Consider the following 18158-nt stretch of genomic DNA (forward strand, 5'->3'; position numbering starts at 1 on the left):
GAGTCCAGTCAGGAGTGACCCCTTAGTGTAGAAATAGAAATAAGCCCTGAGCTATCAGGGTGTGTCGCTATATCCCCCCAAAAAGTCCCATGAACTTTAGGAGATAAAAGGTTGGCCCTTTTTGTCACTGTAAACTATCATTTGACATTTAATGCTTGTTTGTCTTTATCTCTCTACACCCTTCCAGACCATCCATCATTTAAAAAGGAATCTATCACTATTCTTTCAAAATTTTCTACTTGTAAAGTTTTAGAGAATCAATTACTATGAGTCTAAAAATCTATGAGATCTAAAAATCTTAGATCAACCCTCGGCATTTAGGCTTTTAATGCATAAAGTATTTCATTCTACTATCACATTCAAAAACAACTCCAAAAATTACCACTTGTCATATGTTTCCATTTCTCTGAGAGACAATCCTTTCTCAGTTCACCACACTGAACTATGGTTGAAATAAAAATGACTAAGTTGAGTGAAATTAGCCAATGAACCACTGTTTTCAACTTGGAGAAATTGTACATTTTCTGTTACTTCAACCAAAGCAGTGATTTGGAAGAACTTACTTAACAAAATAAACATAAACATACTTAATCTTTTTTATGAAAAAATATGAGCCAAAGCAAAACTTTGTGTGCTTTGAATTTATACTATATAACAGTTTATTTATTGCTAAAATATTATGCTTATATGCCAAACATGAGTGTCTTCAATGGAACCAGTAAAATAATAAAGAGCAGCAATACATGAATGCAATCAGGAAAAACTCTTCAGTACGACAGAAAAATGATATGTTCAGTTTCTAATCTTTAATTTATACTTCAGATTTTGTTGTTATCTTAAATTGTCCTGGTTTAAATTTGTTTATTTTAAATAAATGTCCCTCAACTTTTCCCTCATAGATAAACATTTTAGAGGGAGTAATAAAAAGGCAGCATCTGGGGCCGGGCGGTGGCACTAGAGGTAAGGTGCCTGCCTTGCCTGCGCTAGCCTTGGATGGACCGCGGTTCGATCCCCCGGCGTCCCATATGGTCCCCCAAGCCAGGAGCAACTTCTGAGCGTATAGCCAGGAGTAAACCCTGAGCGTCACCGGGTGTGGCCCAAAAACAAAAAAAAACAAAAAACAAAAAACAAAAAAAGGCAGCATCCATAGATATAATTTTAGAATGGTGTACACATACCCAAGACATAATTGTACCACTATTGATAGATGATAAAAATAATAGTTAATGTCTAGGAAGATAACTCAGGTGATCACATATTTCATATGCCCCAAAGCCTGTGCTTGATCCCCAGAACCACAAAATAAATAAAAATAAAGATATTTCATTTGGGGCAGGAGTGGTAGCACAGTAATGCAAGGCACTTGCCTTGCATGTGGCTGACTCAGGACGAACCTTGGTTTGATTCCTGGTGTCCCATATGGCCCCCCAAGCCAGGAGTGTTTTCTGAGATCATAGCCAGGAGTAACCCCTGAAAATTACCAGGTTTTCTGAGCTCATAGCCGGGAGTAACCCCTGAAAATTACCAGGTATGTTCCCCCAAAAAACAAAATTTTTTCATTTTATTTCAATAACATTTAATGAAACTTATGTGCATTACTTTATTTGTGTATTATTTAATTTTAAACAATTATATATATAATAAAATGGTTAGGAAACTAAGGCACATCTGCTGTCCTCAGAACTCATTTCTATCAGTACACAGGACACCATACTCAGACCAATTAGTTGCATGTAAAGCAAACATCTTATACACTTCACTCTCTCTCTCTCTCTCTCTCTCTCTGGTACCTACACTATAATTCTTTTACATTTAATTTTATTTAAGTCCCATGATTTATAACATTATTCATAGTAGAATTTTAGACAGTGTTCTGACGCCAGTTTCATCACCAGTGTCAACCTCCCTCCAACAGTATTTCAAGTTCCCTTTCCTACCTTTCCACACTCAGCCTAGAAACTAATGGTATATCAAACGTTGAATTAAGGTAATTTAGGAACAGAGAGACACGTTTTTCGAGATCTTTCCCAACCTTTCTCCTCAGTGACCATATTTATTCTAGGTGGCTTCTGGAAATTTCCTCCACCAAGATTATCTTTTTATTTCAGTTGGCTACTGTAGGAAGATAGCAAGAACTGGGAGCATGCGAACAGATGACAATCTTTGCTATCCTCTCTCTGCAATTCCAGCTTTCTACAAAGCCTCTCCATTGCTTTTTTCTCTGGATCCTGGTTCTGGAAAAGGCTCTATTTGTTCTGTAGCATTATAAGAACTAAAAGTTTCCACTTGCGGGATTATTCTAGTTGATTCACTACTGCCAGTTTCTTCCCTGTGTATCGCCTACCATTAATTGGCTACCATAATGCCTTAGGAGTCAAACTTTTTAAACAGGGGGCCAGTTCACTGTCCCTCAGACCATTGGAGGGTCTGACTATAGTAAAAACAAAACTTATAAACGAATTCTTATGCACACTGCATATATCTTATTTTGCAATGAAGGACAAAACAGATACAAATACTATATGAGGCCTGCGGGCCATAGTTTGAGGACCACTGAGCCTTAAGTCATGCTTTTGAGGAATGTCACCTAAGACAAATCTTATATGATACTTTATGATTTATCAACTTGCAAATACATGGACGAATAGATATACAGTTTCTATTTACCGAAATATCTGGAAGCCTAGAATAGAAATTAGTAAAGATTTACTTCAAGAAGTAAAGAGTAATTCTAGAGTAAGATTAATTCTGGAAAAAAATACTAAATTTAATTTCATCAAGTTTGATGATAGGCATTCAAAATATGATGTGTCTAGAAAGATAGGTGACATCTGGCACTAGACTTAAATGCCTACCTGTGATTTTCCTGACATTTCAATCAGTCTTAACTAGTCATTTACATCTAGTGCTGTGCAGATTAATGCATCAAGGCCTGTTTATATTGTCGGTAAGGGAAAAAAAAAACACTAGCGTAAATGTAGCCTGTAGCTGTAGAAAGTCTGTTAAAGGCCACACATATGCTCAACTCATTTTTCTTTTGAGAAATATGAAATAAGCAGAGATGCCGCTTGCTTTCAATCTACCCAACAAATTATGACTTTCTCTTTAAGATGGTTCTTAAAAAGTGAAAGCCTGTTGGTGAACCAGTGCTGTATATTCTACAAAATCAAAGCTACATTTGTTCAGTTTAATTCACACTACGATTTTTAATGGTGCAATTCTATTGTCCTAAACTACATTATCAAAACTGTTTTAATCATGTGTGAATATGACTTGAAATCATTCAATTCATTATAATACTTGCCTATTTGTTATTTTTTACTATTAATAATAATAGTAATAAAAATAACCTACTGTAATAAGAAGAACTTAGTAATACCATACCTCAGTTTAGAGTGTGCCTTTTTTCAGGCAGTTCAGAACAGTCACCCAAAATGGTGTGCTCTCCAGACAGTCTAAGAAGCTACCTCTGCAGATGCCGAATACATTTCACCACTACATTTGCAAATAACTGTCACTTTACAAAAAATAAATTTTTATTTGGGTGTCATTTCTGGCAAAGCTTTAAGGATATATTTCAGAGCAAAATTCCAGACTCTTCAAGTTCTACTGGCAGTTTCTAACATAAGCTGAAGCCTTCCTCCCCTAAATTACTGAAAAGCCTGAGAGAAATTACTTCGTCTTATTTTTTTTTACCACAGTTATAAACAACAACTAATTGTTTTTGTGTTTCTTTATTTTTAGCTTTATGGTAATATGTAGAATTGTGATATGATAAAAATAAAATAATAAATGTCGGACTAGGAAGATTTGGCTGAAAAAAATTTATTGATAATTAGCTATAGACTGGGAACTCTACATTGTTGTATATGCTTCCAGCTTAATATTTTATTTTGTAAATGCAATATTTAGCACCATAGTAAGGTTCTTAATCTGGATGCTATCTTTAAGAATATGTTACCAAGAAATAAACTTAGGAATTCTAGTATTGTGTATATGTGTGTCTAGACTTTTTAAAATCAATGACTTGTATTTAAATGTATTTTAAATATAATTCCAATGTCCTAGTAAATTCAACACCCTCCTCTCATTATTCTCATGTTTTCTTTTTCTCATTAATCTTTCTATCAAAAATATTATAAATAAATAAAAATGTAAAAAAACTTGGATTAATAATTTAATCATCATAGCTATTTAGGATACAATAAACTAACATTTAACACTTGAGGTAAAGAGTTATAAAGATATACCATAGAATTTATAAATTCATTGGGACTATTAAGATTAAATTAATCCTGTTAAATTTTGAAGAACAAGGGTTTTGAATTTAAAACTTTAATTAAAATCCTAAAGTTTTTACCACAGTACGTTATTTCCTATAAAACATGTTACATTTGCAATAAAAACTAAGCTTCAAGAATATATTAATTTATTCTCCAAATATAAAGTTTTAGAATAATGAAACCATCCAATTATTAAAAAGAAATTCTGCGTCACCAGGTGTGGCCCCCCCCCCAAAAAAAAAAGAAATTCTGACTTTTAAAGATAGGTTGAGAATAATATATGTCAAAGAACCAATTTTAAAACAATAGACCATAGGAACAGTAAAGTTTCATTTTAAAATTATTTTAAATTGTCTATTATTTTTGTGTAAACACTTTACAAGGTATACATATTATATACTTTTTATGATTATGTTTGTTTAAATATAAGTGATCAAGTATATTTTCCTAACTTAAGTAAAAGAAAAATTCCTAGGACATGTCTAAAGATATATAGAGTACCTTATGCATTCAGAAATATCACATTGTTTGGCAACATACTGAGGATAAGTTTTCATGAGTAATGGGATATTTTATAGTATACTAAAATTTTCAAAAAAAAAGAAAATTAATAACTGTTCCATTCATAAATGAGAACAGATCTGCTTACAAAATAACTGAGTAATTAGTTTGTCAAAAGTTATTAAATGAAAAAACACTGAAAACCAAAACAATACCTCTAGTTTATACAAATACAGTGATATCACTATTATTTGTATAATATTAGATATAATAACAGTTTTTTATTTTTATTAATATCTTCATTTAAACACCTTGATTACAAACATGATAGTAGTTGGGTTTCAGTCATGTAAAGAACAACCCCCTTCACCAGTGCAACATTCCCATTACCAATATCCCAAATCTCCCTCCTCCCCACCCCATACAGTTTTAAACAGAAAATAAATTCTCTACATTCTTAGACATAACTAAAAACTTACTAATGCAAGGAACATTGGATTGAAATGAGTTTCGTGCAACACAGACAAATGCAAATTTAGTCAAGACCTAAATTACTTTTACCAATTTAAGTTTTGATCCATGAGGAAAAAAAGTTTTCCAAAGGTTTTCCAACTAAATTTTGCATATAATTGATGACTAGAAGTTAAGAGTTGGACAGAGTACCACAGCTAATTTTTCAGACTATACCATCACTTGTTAAGAGTTCTGAACTAATACAGCTATCCAAAGAAGTAGTAGAAAGAGTATCATAATAAAGATGTGAAAAAAAATTGTGTTTACTTTGTTCTAATTAAAATATGAAGTTACTAAATCATACAGCTAGAAATATGTTGTGACAAAATGTATTTTTGCCTATACTTATTACATAGGAAATATACATGACTTACCACAACTTTTAAGTTATGGTCTTTGATTTTAGTCATTACATTTTTTATATACAATTTTGTCTTCCTTTCAGACATTAGAACTAGTCATCAATGTAAAATCAGGACTATAGTTTAATGGGAAAATTGAAAATTAACTTTTATATTTTATGATTACATCCAACAAGAAAAACTGCTATTTATGACAATCTCACTGAATGTGTTAATATATTTCCCCCAAAAGATGGCTTATTAATATTAAAATAAACAATTTTGCAAAAAATAAAGAGAATGTTAAAAAAGATAGTCATCTGCCACTATTAATTCTACAAATATACGTTAAGAAATTATTCCACTCATTTTTCATAATTTTTCATTTTAACATTTGCCATTCACAGAAACCTATGATCATTTTGCTAATACTTGAAAATAGGTAGGTACTAAATATTCTAAATACTTCAATAAGTAATTAAAGTAGCAGCAGCTTAAAACCATGTATGATTTTTGTCTCAAAGTAAATATCTAAAAATATTCTCATATCTTTGGCTTATGTATTAGGGTGCCATTTTACACACCATAAGAAAATATAGTTGCCTTCTTGTGTATGTACATGCATATATGCATATTGTTGAATTAGAATATATTAAAAGAATAAAACTGGCATCATTACAAGGCCAAGTATATGCAATATTTATATATTAGGTCTCTTACATAATTCAGCTATTAATTCTCAATACAGAACTATACATTTTACTAAATATAAGATTACTTTTAAATTTTTCTGTTTTATATAAAATTAAATCCATTGTATCCTATTATTTTGCAAAAGTTTAACCTCTTATGTAATGCGCTCTAAGAAATATGTTGTTTACCTCACTGAGATATAATCAAGACGATAACGCTAAAGCATTTTGTTTTGTTAATTTTTTAGTGGAGATAGTTTATACGATAGTTCTCGTGAATCATTTCTATGAAAAAAACTTGAAGATATAATGGTGGATTTTTTATCCACACTGAAGTCTTTTCAATGCTATCCATATCTCTCATTTCATAATTTCCATGTACGTATTTATTGTGTAAATAATGTATTTACACAAAATTGGTACCATCACAATTTTTATTCTTCATTCAATTCACTATTGTTTCAACAATAAAACAGTATACTAGCTAAAATAAAGTTTTGCATAACTTTTTGTCTATAGTTTAATCATATTCATGTAGGTCTTGGCACTCAGATTTTTTTAGGTCAGGTCATAATTTTAAAATTAGAATTAGTCACATCAGGAGACAGAGCAGTGACTCAAGCAGTAGAGCATCTGCCTTGCACACACTAATCTAGGACTGACGGCAATTCGATCCTCTGGCACCCCATATGTCCACAAGCCAGTAGTGATTTCTGAGGGCATAGCCAGGAGTAACCCCAAGCATCACTGGGTGTGACCCAAAAACCAGTAAACAAGTAAATAAATAAATAAAATAGTTATATCATAAGTTATTCTATTATTCCAGGGAAAAGACTTATTTTTTCTATCCAAATGATTCTACTTTTAATTTATTCAGTGTTACCCTGTATATTTAATAATCAGATTATTTCTATTCTAAAGCAAATGCTAAAAGTTTATAATTTAATAGCATAGAAATTATAATAAAGTAATTTTTCTCCAGAACTTATTACTGAAATATCTTGGAAAAATCTGGAAACAAAGTTTAGAGAGGTAAATTATCATTTTGTATTTAACTAATATAATATCTGCTTGTTATTCTACATAGTAGTCATATGTAACTTGGCACAATTCTTCTTTATAATGTAGCAGCCATGTATAAAATATTGGCAACTTTACTAGAAAGCAATATGGTTCAAATATGTGTAATATATAACTCTAAATAAATCCCCTTTAAGAAAAAATTTTGACAATTTAAAAAAGTGTATTCATATTTTTTCAATGAATTTTTTCAATGAAACACATTGCTTTGTCATATTCCCCCTGTGGGAACTAAAGTTGGGTTTTGTTATTTTAACTGAAATTTAGCAATTTATACAAATTATATTACTTAAAAAAACAATCAAAATAAATGAAGCTAAGTAAGTATATAAACTCTTCCCCAAAAAAATATATTGTCAGCTTTATATCAATTTTTAAGTAATGCTGTAAAAAGTTTTGTGTATTAAGATTTTCTTTGAAGATATGGAAAATGTTGACATGACAAATGATGTTGAGTGTAAGTATAGCTGGTTTATAACAATTTTATAAATATAAAATTACAATGTGCTTTTCTATTAACTTGGTTATTTTCAATTGTCAATAAATTGTAGCAAAAATAAATATTCATAAATATTTATCTCTAGACTTTTAAGCTTCTTGACTTTGTGTATGTGTATACGGGAAAGCAAATGTATATAAATGCATAGTGAAAAATGTTACAGATAGTACTTATACCAACATTATGACTCATAAATTTTGATTGCTTTAAACATGTACTAGTTTTTCAAATATATTAGAATTTTATATGGATATATTCATGATATAGTCACATAAAATTTGGGTTTTAGTTATGATTTTACATAATATTTATGAATTGCATAAATTCATAAATTCTCAACTATAAAAAGGTAGTTATTAAATTATCTAGCAAAACACATTGGCCTCCATTATGTGTAATGTGACCTTCAATTTTATGTCAACAAATATTTCAAAATCATTTTTATTTCATTACTACAAAACCTACTATAAATAATATGTACAAATAAATAATACCAGGATTAGAGTGATTTGCCTCATTGTTCTGATTTGTATTATTTCAAGACGCTTTTGTAATAATACGGTAGGGAATTGTTATAAGAGTAAATGCGGGAAGAGCAAATGCACTATCATCGTAGGAAAAAATATTTGTTGTTTAACCTATGAAAAAAACTAATAAATGTTAATTGATTAAATTATAAAATGGGAAGATTGAAATTTTCTCTTAAAGAGTATGCCTATAATTAACAGATGCTACAATGGTATTTCTATTTAGTAAATAAAGAATTTTTAAAAAAACATATCCCATTAAACTAAATGTTCATTTTATCTGCCCAGTAATATTTTTCTTTTTAAGACTAGTCTTATTTCTCAATCAGGAGGAAATCTATTCACACTTCTGAATCACTCACAGTAATTCATACTCTATCCAGGCATCTGATGCAAACCTTTATGATCCAATTGTATCTTTGGTACTCTATCAGTTTCAATATGCATAAACAAATATATATTTTTCAACCAAAGAAAGATAACAATATTATCGCCATTTCTTAAGAGTGATTATTAAAATGTCTGGAGGCAATACATCCTTAGATTTCTCTTTGTATAACCCAGACCTAAAACCAAAATACTGTATCAATATTAAATTTTAGTAACTTAATAAAATGCTTAATTAAATTTTTCTATCCAAGGACAACCCATCAAAAAGTTCTTATTGCAGAAAGTAAATTAATATTAATTACATCTGGAAATTGGGAAGTGTGCCGCCAACAAATCTGAACTTGAATCAACTTTCTAAATTCCATATAGATAAAAAATAAGTTAAATATATAATGGAATTGATGAAAGGTTCGCTCTGCTCTCAAATTGACTTTTGTGTGTGTAAATGAAGATGGAAAAACCTTACTGTGACAAATCATTCAATTGTGCAGCAAGAGATTTTCACTTATGGGGAGTGAAACCTATTTACAATGATCTTTGCTTGTAACTTTCTTACATAAAGTAATTGCTGATGTCTCATGAAAATTCCATCTCTGAATACGGATAGGTAAGTCAGACTTTCAATTTGTGACAGAAGATGCTATCATACTGTGGGTAAACAACAGTTGAAATCACTCCTGCAAAGAAAAAAACTCGAATAGATGCACGATCATTTATCTTGGACCTAGAGCTACATTCTAAGTGATAAACATTATTTCAGTTTTTCCAGGTAGTATATGGAATATCTTATAGAACTCTTAAACCAATGCTAGCCACCAAGGGGGGTTAGATAGTATAGTATAACATACATAATTTAGTATGAAAATAAGTCCTTTGAAAAAGAAGAAACCTCCAAAAAAAAAAAAAGTGCCCGGAGAGATAGCACAGCGGTGTTTGCCTTACAAGCAGCCAATCCAGGACCAAAGGTGGTTGGTTCGAATCCTGGTGTCCCATATGGTCCCCCGTGCCTGCCAGGAGCTATTTCTGAGCGGACAGCCAGGAGTAACCCCTGAGCAACGCTGGGTGTGGCCCAAAAACCAAAAACCAAAAAAAGAAAAGAAAAAGAAAAAGAAGAAACGGAGATTTACTATAACTACACGAAAATAAACTGACAGTTCCCATTCATGAAAAGGCAACTTTCAACAATTTAATGTAAATGGACTAAAGTTTGCCGGGGAAACTATGGTTGCTCTAGGTTGCTACTATTGAGTTTGCAGCCTTTAAACGTCCATTTTTCCTTAGAATTCCCCTTTTGCAAAGTGATCAGTCAACTGATTTCCAAACTGATCAGCGCCTCCTGGGAGCTCACTAACAAACCAGCCCAGAATTTTTTAGAACCCAGAAACACTCACTCATCTTGCTTTTTTGTAGACCAATGTGTATCCACCCATACAAAGTTGGAGTATAATTTCACTTTCCACTTTTTGAAATTCAGATTTTTCTCATGAGCTTAGCAGCTCTCATTTAGTACAACCTCTCAAGAGTTCAAGGACTATGTATTATGTTTTTCTGACACATTTCTTACAATGAACTGAATGCCTATTTCCTCACGGGGAAAGGATTCTTTTAATTTTTTTTTAAACCAGTTGGATTAGGTTGCTATTTAAAGAACTCTAAAATCCTATTTTTAATTTTTTTTTTCTTTTAAACACACAGACAAGTTCCTTTACAAGTTCCAAATAGTGTGCAAATATTTGAAAATCCCGTTAAAAACGGGGAGAAAAAAATAGATCTTTCTGAGCTGGGATTTGCAAGGGAAAGGTCCAAAGTGGTACCTGCAGAGAAGCACAATAATGCCTAGGTGGATTGGGCATCCGGTGAGCTCCCATCCATTTCGCCATCCCCATCTCTCTCTCCCCTCTCTCATTCTCTCTCTCTCTTCTTCTTCTTCTTCTTCTTCTTCTTCTTCTTCTTCTTCTTCTTCTTCTTCTTCTTCTTCTTCTTCTTCTTCTTCTTCTTCTTCTTCTTCTTCTTCTTCTTCTTCTTCTTCTTCTTCTTCTTCTTTTCTTCTTCTCTTCTCCTTCCTCTCTTCTTCTCTTCTCCTTCCTCTCTTCTTCTTCTCTTCTCCTTCCTCTCTTCTTCTTCTCTTCTCCTTCCTCTCTTCTTCTTCTCCTTCGTCTTCTTTTTCTTCTTCTCTTCTCTCCCTCTCTCTTTCTCTCTCTCCTTTCTCTCTGTCTGTCTGTCTGTCTGTCTGTCTCTCTGTCTCTGTCTCTCTCTGTCTCTCTCTCTGTCTCTCTCTCTCTCTCTCTCTCTCTCTCTCTCTCTCTCTCTCAGCGAAGTCACGCTTCACAATTAAATTCAATTCTTACTGTCACTTGTCATTTTCTTTTCCAGCTCCCGCTAAACTTTGGGGAGTTACTTGAAGCAACACGTGCCTTACCCAAACAGAACCAACGCGGTGCTTGGGGAAGTTGGCACAGCGGAGCCAGGGAATCCAAGAGCGCTCCCATTTTCCTCGTTCCCTCACTCCATGTCAGGAATCCCCCCAAGCACACACAACACACACAAACACACATACACACCCCTTCGCCCTCCCTCCAACTCTACGGGTGTCCCGACATCGCCCCCTTACCCGAGCTGTCGCTTTTTCTCTTGCCTCCACTTCGCTTCTCCGCCTCTGCCGGTGACAGCGCCTGGCGGCCGTAGTCCCCGGGCGCGCACGCAGCCCCGGACGGGGTGCTGGAACCCAAGCTGGAAGAATTGGAACACAGCACCGGCGGGCTGCTCCCCAGTTCCGGAGGCCCCCCTGAGTCCGGCTGCAGGCAAAGGCTGTGCCGGGCCGCGCTCGGCGGGGAGGCCATCTGTTGGAGGTGCCAGTTGGTGGGCAGCGTCTGGTGTTGCGGCTGCTGGTGATGGTGGTGGTGGTGATGGTGATGGTGGTGGTGGCCCCGGTGGTGCTGGCTGGCGAACATGCCCTCCTCGTTGGGGTAGCCTGCGATGATGCAAGACGAGGACGACGTGGAGAGCTCGGGGTAGGACATCGGGTCGGACCTTCCATGGAGGGCCAGGGAGGACTGGGAGAAAGGATGCAAGCCTTGCGCCGTGGCGTGCGGGCTCCGCAGGCAGCCAAAGAGAGGGTGTTCCATAACACGCAAAGTCTCGGGGCGCAGGCAAGAAAGAAGACTTCTCCACGGTGCTCCAAGCCCACCAGCCTGGGTCCCTTGGCGCTGGAAAACCTGGTGACTTCTCCCAACACCCTTCCAAGGCGCTCCAAGTCGCCGGGGGTTTGGGGGAGCTGGAAGAAAGAAACCAGGGGACCAAGCACTTAAGGATCACCCTCTCCGTAACATCCGAACCGCTGGAACCTGAGGCAGCTGCGCTCCAAACTACTCAGATGTCAAAGAGTGGCCAGAGGTGGAAGCCAAAAGAAGGTGGTCCTACAGAAGGGCTTTGGTGAGGGAGGGAGGGGGGGTTTGAAAAAGACTGTGAGAGGTTATAAATAGAGTGTAATGTGAGCTGGGGGGCTGGCTTTAGGAGCCCAGAGCTGACCACAAGCCAGCGGCCCCCAAATCTCCCGCTCAGTCCCAGCCACGCGCTCCCGGTCCCACTTCCGATCCTTGGCGGGACTCCCGCATGGCGCGCCCACGCCTGTGCACCCCTTCATCTAACAGCTCTCCAGAGGCCACCAGTTCCCCCCCACCCCACCCCACCCCACCTCTTCCATCTCCGGCCAGTGGACGGGAAAGGGGAGGGGATGATGGAGTAAGGAGGTGGGGACAGTGGCGCACAGCTTGGCGCGCCTGCATGCCCTAAGCCCTTACCCGGTCTCTTGGTTATTCTCTGGAAAAGCAATGCTGTCACCCTAAAGTTTTTTTTTTTTTTTTTTTTTTTTGAGAAGTTTTAAAGGGAATGAGCAGTCAGAGCAATGGGGAAAGGACCCGAGCAGGCTGGATAGGCGCGCTTAGGAGTTTGGAAACTTCTGATCACACAGTGGCCTGGGCGCCTTTGCGCGCCAAAGCTTTGCAGCTGGTGTCTGTGGGTGGGTGTTGGAAAAGCTCCGACTCCTGGACTTGGGTTGTTCCAGGGGGAGAGAAGGGCTGGCAGGAAAGGGGTCTCTCTGGGCTCGGAAAGGAGAGAGATCTGCTGATGGTAGAGGGGAGGAGAAAATGAGGTGGTCACAGTAACAGATGTTCTGGTCCTTGCAGTCTCATCTGAGTGTTCAGGTGCCTTTGCCTTTCTCCAAGCTGCCGCAGGTGTCTACTCGAGCTCACCCCGTTTGCTTTAGGAGCCCCTCTCAGTATCCTTATGAAAAGTCCGCAAAGAACCATTTTCAGCAAGCAACAGTCCTGAGGAGCAGTTTTATCCTGGTTTTATACTGCGCGCACCTTGCTGACCTTTCCAGGAACTAGCTTCGCTGCCAAAAAATGCATCCCGCCTGCCGCTCAAAAATCAAATAATTGCATTGCCATCTCGCACCCGGACTCCTTTGCAATAAATGCCAATGACCACCACCCCCATCCCCGAGTTCACTCAACTTAGGTACCTTGCATCTCCTCTCCTGGCTATGAAGTTGCATCACAGAAAATGAGATTCGAAAACACGCCGTCCTTCCTTCAATGCCACCGAGAGATGTCCTTGGATGGAGACTGTCCCTTGTTGGAGGTGCAAAAGTCTTAGCTGAGGGCAAACTGGTTTGCACAGGGCAAGCAAGACTTACATCCTGACCTGGAGAAGTTAGGGAGCACATCCTGGATGACCAGAAACATTGAGGCTCAGGAGTCGAGTGCAACCATACTCACCTAGCTGTGCAGGGACCTCAAGTGCGCCCCCACCAGCGTCACCCCATTATTTTCATTGTCTCAGGTGTCCAGAGCAAGGGGCCCAGATCTTTGAAGTTACTAATGGGATTAATGAGTAGCAAACTGGGTCAACCATCTGGTTTGAATTAGGCAAAAGATATTGATGAATCTCGGAGAAGGGTCCCCAAGGCAAAACATTTTCTCTCAGCTATCCCCACCCTTTCAACCTTACTATCTCTCTCCTTTTTCTTCAAGGCATACTCTAGAATAGTAATTTTGCAATAAAACTGAACATCTGTGTGAAAGATAGAATTGTTTGTCTCTGTTTAGAGGTGGGGTGGGGCGGGAAGTTGATCAGCAAATCAAAGATTTGTAAGTCTGCCTTCTTTAACGGAAATTGAGCCCTATTTTAAGGGAAATTAGTTTTGCAGACTTCGTTTAAAAGAAGTTAAAACTTTTGTTTAGCAGCTGCTCAGATTTTCAGTCTGGGTCCGAACTGGAAGCTGCTTGCAAACCTTTGACGGTAAGACTCTCTGCGGGGCGTTTTGGGGCTCTAATAGGTTTTCAACTTGGAAAAAGGGGGGTGTTTCTTGAGGTTGCAGGTTTCTAAAAGATTTTAATCCTGGCAGGCTGGACTTAGATCTTAAGAATGTTTCTTACTGCCACTCCCCATGCCCTTGGCTCTTAAGAATAAAATAGGTGGGGGGGGGGGGGATAAAAAATTTCTTCTAATATTGTAAAATTTTTTTTGAATTTACATTGTGTTTATGGTTTCAATATGTGCTCTGATATTAAAAGTTGAAGTACAAAGAGCAACTCTCAACTTCCAAAACTCGGGTAGCTTGCTGGACGACGGAGTCTAGCTGTAAGTATTGAAAGTCTTTATCCAAAGAGAAATTCAGGCGACTTCAATACAAAGTAGTCAGAATCTTTACGAAATAGAATACTGTCTACTTGAAAGCACGGTAGAGAATGTCAGACAAACCTGACCAAAGATGCACTTGATCTATGGCCAGCCACAAAACATCATAAATAAAGCTTTGGGGGGGGGGTTTCATTGTTGTGATTTTGCATTATTGAGAAACTGAACAACTGGGAAGTAGCTGAGCTTGAATTTAAGATCCATGTCCCATCAGTTTTTGAACTCTAGGAAATGACACTTATATTTGAACTTACCTGGAGATGTTTGGTTTCTCCTCATTCACCACTTAATATATCCTGAAATTTCTCTTCAACCTGCCTCAAACAGCTTCTGAACCATGGTACCAGTTCAGTCTTTGGGGGTAAATAAAAGAGAACTTTTTAAAGGAGAAGAGTTTTTTTTTTTTTCAAAGATAAGCCAAAGATGTCAGAAAAGGTGTTGTTGTTGTTGTTGTGTGTCTGTTTATTAATTAACTTAACAAGATATCAATAAAACTAGTTCCAATTTTTAATATAAATTATAATAGAAGAGAAATGTTTTGGAGAAAAAAATGTTTTCCTCATAGTCTGAAATAAAATCACCCCATTATAAATTTCAAAATATATACTCATCATGCCATAAAGATTTTTAACGTGTAAATTTCTTAGACTAATTATGTTTATTTACTAGGCCATTTGGTTTTTTAACGCACTACTAAACGGAAAAAATTTCTTGTGTTCTGTAATAACTACTTTCTGTAATAGCTAGTATCAACCACTATAAAATTCAATAATGAAAAATGACTTATCATCTATGTTAGATTATGAAAAATGATAAAATTTACCATAGGATTTCTACTGCATTTATTAAAAACTATATATATGATACTTATATATTTCTTATCCTATGAATGTCATATATACTTGAAGTTTCCTTAAAATATTTCATTAGTAGTAATCCTTCATGTCTATACATTTTAATTTTTATGACAAAGAAAATGTTATGAAAATGTTAAAAAAGAAAGAAAGAAAGCTGGCTTATTTTGTAAGAAGCATAATCACAGAGATTTTAACCATGTACTAACTAAACTCTTTAGACTTGTTTTAATGCATATCTTATTTCTTCTATTTAAGTGAAATAATGCAGGTAGAAACTTTAAAATTAGGATTACATTATTTTAAAGGAACCAGAGTTTAACAAAAACATTGTTAGAATTTGAGGATTAAGAGTAATTATTATGTTATTGATGAAGTATAAGTTATAATGGAATTAAATATGTATAATAAAAGGCAATAATTAGTTGCAGATATTATAAAATTGTCCTGAGTATTTTATCCCGTAGATAAATTTGCTTTGCTAACAGTCATGCTATATGAATTCTGAAGTGGAAAATTAAGTAGAAACAAGAGTTTTCTCTTAAAGATTTTTTTAAATTAAAGATTAAAGTGCTATTTATTTTTCTCTAGAATTATGGTAGTCATGCCCTTAAATTGGGTCTTTGGAAATAAATATTAAAACATTAAAAATGTGCTGAATGCCAATGCTAATTTATATAATCTAACGTATTATATTTTACATTTTATAAAACTAAGGAATTTTTGGCTTTCCAGTACTTATGCATTGAATAATAAAGTGCAGTATTCTCATTTTTATCCATCCTAAATTTTAATTTAAGGTGATGATTTCCTTAATAAATAGATATTTCATCCCATTCAAGCATCATAGAGTAAATTATCTTTACAAAACTAGTGAAAAAGTATGAGTCCTGAAAAATTTAAATTTATGAGTCTGAATTTAAGCCACAATTTTTTATCTTTTATAGTTTTACTTGCTTTATTTTATGAAATTCTAAAAATTGCTAACAAATCATTATATAAAATTTATTCTAATAACTGTGTTTGTTTCTGTGGTGGTGAGTGCTAAAAATTGGAAGTAATTTATTACTTTTTAAATTTCAAAAAATTTTAACTACATTTGAAGTTAGTTGTAATACTACTACTTTTGAAATTACATTTGAATTAGTCATTCCCTTAATAATATTCATATAGAAATAATTATTGCTATCTCTAAATCTTTATTTGTACTTTTATTCCATATTATTTTATAGATAAATATATTCATAGTTAATTTTAAATGTTGAAAATTGTCTCCCTTACATGTATTACTATAAAGTATATAGGTATATCTATCACAATATTTTATAAATTGTGTTTTATTCTATGCTATAATTTCACAATTATCAATATTTTAGTTTGACCTTAATAAAAACAAATTATTTATTGCATTTTTCAGTGTCATAGAAAGCAAATTATGAGTGAATTGAATTTGAAATTTTAATAGCGTTTGAGGGACAAAACAACCTATAAAAACTTTAAGGATAGGAATTATAAGTAAAACTTAATATTATATTTTACATATTAAAACTTGGAGACTATAACAGGACTTGTAAAGTTTGACACTGGTAGGTTATGTATGTAGTTTTTTTATTTTTTTCATGTTTAACCAAATTATGGCATGTTTTACTTTTAAAGCAGCTCATTGTGAACTCAAGTTTATGATTTAAATGATTACAATCCCCTACAGTTAGTAATTCTGTATTGGTTTAGTTCCCTAAAAATTTCTAATATATATGATTCAACACAGCAAAAAAAAAAAAAAAAAAAACTTTGTTGTCATCATTTTTGTTACAAGAATAAATGTATAATTGTTGATATTTGTATGCATCGAATAAATGGTTGAAGCTAAGTGCATGACCCTGTATATCAGGGGTCTCAAACTCAATTTACCTGGAGGCCCGCAGGAGGCAAAGTCGGGATGATCCTTGAGTGCAAAGTCAGTAGTAAGCTTTGAACATTGGGGGGTGTAACCCAAACAACTAAAACAAAATAAAACAGAAAAAGATTCCTCTAGGGCAGGTCCACAAAATGTTGTATGGAGGGCCATTTGCAGTCTGTGGGCCATAAGTTTGAGACCCCTGCTCTATATAATTCTTTATAACATTTTAATATTTGTTCTTTAATTCAGTTCATATTTATGTAAAGATACCTTTCTATGGATATGAGGTGGGATACATGAAAATAAATCCAAACAGAAATGAAAATGACTAAATTACAACTGAATATTTATGTCTTGTCTAAAAATTAATTGAAAAGATAATAGGATGTTCATATAAGCAATAGAAAAAGCCCGGTGTTTAGCAAGTGAACGTAAAGCAAATAGAAAATAATTTTACATTTAATAACATAAAATGTAACTGATGAACCACAGACATGTAGAATAATGGTTAAAAGTTCCTGGGCACTTCTAATTTTTGAAACAGTTTTTATAGTGTATAATTAGGCAGATTTTTTTAAATTAAAGTATATAGCAATATATATTTGATAAATTAATAACAACAAATTACTTTTCTGAGAAGCATTTTAAAATAACATATGTATATCACATGAAACTCAGGCCAGCATCTGGTTGATGCCCTGACTTATTAAATTTTGGGTGCTGTGTATAAGCATTGTTTTCTTGTCTTAGTAGTCTGTAACCTGAAAATCATTACAGTCATATTTTTCAAGTTTTCATTTTTAGAGAAGTACTTTGCTAAATCAAGGTATTTTGTATATGGGAAGTTAATAAACTTCTGAACACCCTTCAGTGAATGA

At 34.8% G+C, this 18158-nt stretch overlaps 1 protein-coding gene across 1 annotated transcript in view; it reads right to left on the bottom strand.

Moving 5' to 3' along the window:
• MEOX2 (mesenchyme homeobox 2) overlaps positions 1-11951 on the bottom strand; it is a 67428-nt gene extending 55477 nt beyond the window's left edge. The window contains exon 1 of the mRNA XM_049785699.1: positions 11438-11951. Coding sequence (XP_049641656.1) covers positions 11438-11951 — 514 coding nt within the window. The remainder of the gene's footprint in view (positions 1-11437) is intronic.
• Positions 11952-18158: the final 6207 nt, after the last annotated feature.

The sequence above is a fragment of the Suncus etruscus genome, chromosome 13 (genome assembly GCF_024139225.1).
Source record: "Suncus etruscus isolate mSunEtr1 chromosome 13, mSunEtr1.pri.cur, whole genome shotgun sequence".
NCBI lineage: Eukaryota > Metazoa > Chordata > Mammalia > Eulipotyphla > Soricidae > Suncus > Suncus etruscus.